This window comes from Colobus angolensis, unplaced genomic scaffold (genome assembly GCF_000951035.1).
Source record: "Colobus angolensis palliatus isolate OR3802 unplaced genomic scaffold, Cang.pa_1.0 Scaffold47, whole genome shotgun sequence".
Taxonomy (NCBI): domain Eukaryota; kingdom Metazoa; phylum Chordata; class Mammalia; order Primates; family Cercopithecidae; genus Colobus; species Colobus angolensis.
In genome coordinates, this window is record NW_012118154.1 from 975627 (window position 1) to 980864 (window position 5238).

Genomic DNA, 5238 nt, shown 5'->3' on the forward strand with positions numbered 1-5238 from the left:
GTATGGATTTTCTGGTGTGTAACAAGGTGTGATCTCTGGCTAAAGACTTTCCCACATTCACTACATTCATGAGGTTTCTCTCCAGTATGAACACGATGGTGTTTAATAAGATCTGAGCTGCTCCTAAAAGATTTCCCACATTTGTTGCATACGTAAGGTTTTTCTCCACTATGAATTCTATGATGTCTCACAAGGTCTGAGCTCTGATTGAAAGTTTTCCCACATTCTTTACATTCGTATGGTTTCTCTCTTGTATGAATTACCTGATGTCTGATAAGGTCTGAGCTGCCCTGGAAGGTCCTACCACACTGATTACACAAATAAACTTTCTTTTCCTGGTGAATTCTCTGCTCTTCCCTAAGCTCTTCATCCTTCCTGAAGGTTTTCTCACATTCTTCAAATTTGTCTCCAGCATGCAGTCTCTGATGTTTGAGGAAACCTGTGCGCCACATGAAGAGTTTCCCACACTCCTTACACTCATAAGGTTTCTCACCACTATGAATTCTCCGATGTTGAATAAGGAGGGAACGCCGTCTGAAGGCATTCCCACATTCATTGCACTGATAGGGCTTCTCTCCAGTATGGATTTTCTGGTGTGTAGCAAGGTGTGACCGCTGGCTGAAGGATTTCCCACATTCACTACATTCATAGGGTTTCTCTCCAGTGTGAATACGATGGTGTTTAATAAGATCTGAGCTACCCCTAAAGGATTTCCCACATTTGGTGCATACATAAGGTTTTTCTCCACTGTGAATTCTATGATGTCTCAGAAGGTCTGAGCTCTGATTGAAAGTTTTCCCACATTCTTTACATTCATACGGTTTCTCTCTTGTATGAGTTACCTGATGTCTGATGAGGTCTGAGCTGCCCTGGAAAGCCCTACCACACTGATTACACCAATAAGCTTTCTCTTCCTTGTGAATTCTCTGCTCTTCCGTAAGCTCCTCATCCCGGCTGAAGGTTTTCTCACATTCAAGTTTCTCTTCAGCATGCAATCTCTGATGTTTGAGGAAAGCCGTGTGCCACATGAAGAGCTTCCCACATTCCTTACACTCATAGGGTTTGTCACCACTGTGAATTCTCCGATGTTGAATAAGGAGGGAAGGCCGTCTGAAGGCTTTCCCACATTCGTCGCACTGATAGGGCTTCTCTCCAGTATGGATTTTCTGGTGTGTAACAAGGTGTGACCGCTGGCTGAAGGCTTTCCCACATTCAGTACATTCATAGGGTTTCTCTCCAGTATGAATACGATGGTGTCTAATAAGATCTGAGCTACCCCTAAAAGATTTCCCACATTTGCCACATACACAAGGTTTTTCTCCACTGTGAATTCTATGATGTCTCAGAAGGTCTGAGCTCTGATTGAAAGTTTTCCCACATTCTTTACATTCATACGGTTTCTCTCCTGTATGAGTTACCTGATGTCTGATGAGGTCTGAGCTGCCCTGGAAATTCCTACCACACTGATTACACCAATAAGCTTTCTCTTCCTGGTGAATTCTCTGCTCTTCCGTAAGCTCCTCATCCTTGCTGAAGGTTTTCTCACATTCTTCAAGTTTGTCTCCAGCATGCAGTCTCTGATGTTTGAGGAAAGCTGTGCGCCCACTGATGGTCTTCCCACGTTTGTGACATTCATAGGGTTTCTCTCCACTGTGGAGTCTCTGGTGTAGGACAAGATTTGAGCTTCCCTTAAAAGCCTTCCCACACTCTTTGCACTCATAGGGATTCCCACCACTGTGAATTTGATTATGTCTCACCAGATTAGAGCTCTGATTGAAGTCTATTCCACGTTCATGACATATATAAGGTTTCTTTCCTGTATTAATTCTCTGATGTATAAGATTTGAACTTTGATTAGAGTCTTTCCCACATTCATTACACACATATGGTTTATTTCCTGTATGAATTCTCTGATGTATGATCAGGTTTGAACTCCTGTTGAAGGTTTTTCCACATTCCTTACATTCATAGGTCTTATTTATATTATGAATTTTCTGATGTTCAGTTAATCCTGACTTACGTTTGAAGTTTTGGCCACTAACCTCATATCTATGGGAGCTTTCTCCTGCAGAAAGTATTTTTTCTCCTTCATTACATCCATGGCCAATCTCTCCCACAATGGCTTTCTTGGGGATAATACGCATTTCCCTGATACTTCTCTTTTGGGAAGGGAGATGTCTCACTGCATCCTTTAAAGGGCTTACCCAGTGCTTCAACAATCTGTCCTCAGAATTACTGGTTTCAACTAACTCACATTCCTGGGTGATCTGTCTTTGGAGTATTTTGGATGCAGCCCTTGCTGACTTCTTTTCTTCAGAAATTTCCATCTTTGATTTTCATTCCTTCATCTTATTCCTGTTTTCAGAATCTGAAATGATAAGTAGATCATTCTATGATTCCTAAAATACAAATATCACATCTTCACTATGCTGGGCAGTCTAAGAGGGAGGAACAAAGAACTCAGACCTTTCCCTGCCAAAGCTGAGATGTGGACTTCACTAGAGACACTGTGGCTATCACAGGAACCTGTGCTACCACATACCCTGTTGGTAAAGAAACCTGCCAGGGTGCAGGCTGGAGCTGGGCTGTGGGAGTGGCCTAAAGGGTAGTGAATTAATTCTCTGGGGGAGGAGGGCAATCTGGAGTTGGTCCACAGGAAGTGGCCTGTTGGATGGGGGAGGAACTTGCTAGATGGTGTGGCTGGACCTGAACTGGTTCACAGGAAGCAGCCCACTAGGGTAAGTGCCACCAGGCCTTCCACAAGTTGATCTGCTAGCAGCCACATCAGTAAATAATTAAAATAAACAAATAAAAATAGAACAGCACACTGGTACCAGGAAAATAAGTTAGTTTCTCTTCCTATGGCCATGCATTGTCCCTCCAGCATCCTCTGTTGACAAAGTCTAAATCTTGTACCAACTGGCAAAGGAAAAATGTTTACAGAATCCAGCTTTGTAACACAAGCAAAGATGGTGGATTTGGAGTTGAGACGCAATAAATTAATAACCAGCATACTGCTCGTTCCTCCCAGTATACCATGATAGTTACGCAAATCTGTACTATGCCTCAGAATAAAAATAATTGGCTGTCATTTCAATAGAAATCAATTCTCTTTTTCTCAGACTTCACATTTTTCTTTCTGATATTCTGATGAAATTGCCTCCTTTTGTATGGCAATTTTATTTCTTCTGAAATTACAAGATAGATGAGCTTATTGCTTTTGAGTGTCCATGTTATCAAATCCCTGACCTTCCCCAGTGGATTAGTTCATTTTCATGCGGCTGATACTGGAGAGAAAAAGAGGTTTAATTGGACTTACAGTTCCACATGGCTGGGAAGGCCTCAGAATCGTGGGAGGGGAAAGGCACATCTTACATGGCGGTGGCAAGAGAAAATGAGGAAGATGCAAAAGCAGAAACCGATGATGAAACCATCAGATCTTATGAGACTTATTCACTACCATAAGAATAGGGGGAAACTGCCCCCATGATTCAAATTCTCTCTCCCCATATCCCTCCCACAAAATGTGGGATTCATGGGAGTACAATTCACGATGAGATTCGGTTGGGGACACAGAGCCGAACCACGTCATTCTGCCCCTGGCCCTGCAAATCTTACGTCCTCACATTTCAAAACCAGTCACGCCTTCCCAACACTCCCCGTAAGTCTTAACTCATTTCAGCATTAACCCAAAAATCCACAGTTCAAAGTCTCATCAGAAACAAGGCAAATCCCTTCTGCCTATGAGCCTGTAAAGTCAGAAGCAAGCTAGTTACTTCCTAGATACGGTCGGTACAGGTATTGTTGGGTAAATACAGCTGTTCCAAATGGGAGAAATTGGCCAAAACAAAGGGGTCACAGGGCCCATGCAAGTTGAAATCCAGCAAGGCAGTCAAATTTTAAACCTCCAAAATGATCTCATTTGACTCCAGGTCTCACATCCAGGTCATGCCGATGCAAGAGGTGGGTTCCCATGGTCTTGGGCACCTCCACCCCTGTGGCTTTGCAGGGCACAGCCTCACTCCTGGCTGCTTTCACGGGCTGGTGTTGAGTGTCTGCGGCTTTTCCAGGCGTATGGTGCAAACTGTAGGTGGATCTACCATTCTGGGGTCTGGAGGTCATTGGCCCTCTTCTCACAGCTCCACTAGAAGGTGCCCAAGCAGGGACTCTATATGGCGGCTCCGACCCCATATTTCCCTTCTGCAGTGCCCTAGCAGAGGTTCTCCATGACATCCCTGCCCCTGCAGCAAACTTCTGGCTGGGCATCCAAGCATTTCCACACATCTTCTGAAATCCAGGTGGAAGTTCCCAAACCTCAGTTCTTGACTTCTGTGTACCTAAAGACTCAACACCATGTAGAAACTGCCAAGGCTTGGGGCTTGCACCCTGTGAAGCCACAGTTCGAGCTCTATCTACATTGGCCCCTTTCAGCCATGGCTGGAGTGGCTGGGATGCAGCACACCAGGTCCCTAGGCTGGACACAGCATGGGGACCCTGGGCCTGGCCCACAAAACCATTTTCTCCTAGGCCTCCAGGCCTGTGATGGGAGGGGGCTGCTGTGAAGACTTCTGACATGCCCTGGAGACATTTTCCCCCATTGTCTTGGGGATTAACATTCAGCTTCTTGTTACTTATGCAAATTTCTGCAGCCTGATTTAATTTCTCCTTAGAAAATTGGTTTTTCTTTTTTTATCACATTGTCAGGCTGCAAATTTTCTGAACTTTTATGCTCTGCTTCCCTCATAAAACTGAATCCCTTTAACAGGACCTAAGTCACATCTTGAATGTTTTGCTGCTTAGAAATTTCTTCCACCAGATATCCTAAATCATCTCTCTCAAGTTCAAAGTTCCACAAGTCTCTAGGGCAGTGGCAAAATGCCACCAGTGTCTTTGCTAAAACATAACAAGAGTCACCTCTGCTCCAGTTCTGACAAGTTCCGCATCTCCATCTGAGACCACTTCAGCCTGGACCTTATTGTCCATATTGCTGTCAGGCTTTTGGTCAAAGCCACTCAACAAGTGTGGGGAAAAGAAAGAGAGATCAGACTGTTACTGTGTCTATACAGAAAGAAGTAGACATAAGAGACTCCATTTTGTTCTGTATTTGAGATGCTGTTAATCTGTAACCCTACCCCAACCCTGTCCTTGCAAGAGACATGTGCTGTGGTGACTCAAGGTTTAGTGGATTTTGGGCTGTGCAGGATGTGCTTTGTTAAACAAGTGCCTGAAGGCAGTATG

General features: G+C 44.2%; 2 protein-coding genes and 1 pseudogene across 3 annotated transcripts in view; all 3 read right to left on the reverse strand.

Annotated features, from left to right (window-relative positions):
• Positions 1-150, reverse strand: part of LOC105523672 — a 3141-nt pseudogene extending 2991 nt beyond the window's left edge. Inside the window, exon 1 of the transcript XR_001003631.1 lies at positions 140-150. The product of XR_001003631.1 is annotated as a zinc finger protein 594-like (transcript). The remainder of the gene's footprint in view (positions 1-139) is intronic.
• Positions 1-5238, reverse strand: part of ZNF232 (zinc finger protein 232) — a 44553-nt gene that overhangs the window by 30218 nt on the left and 9097 nt on the right. The gene's annotated exons all lie outside the window — the stretch shown is intronic.
• Positions 7-5238, reverse strand: part of ZNF594 (zinc finger protein 594) — a 13763-nt gene continuing 8531 nt past the window's right edge. Inside the window, 2 exon segments of the mRNA XM_011958395.1 lie at positions 7-210; positions 213-2368. Of these exon segments, the coding sequence (XP_011813785.1) occupies positions 178-210; positions 213-2327 (2148 nt within the window). The 5' untranslated portion in view covers positions 2328-2368 and the 3' untranslated portion in view covers positions 7-177.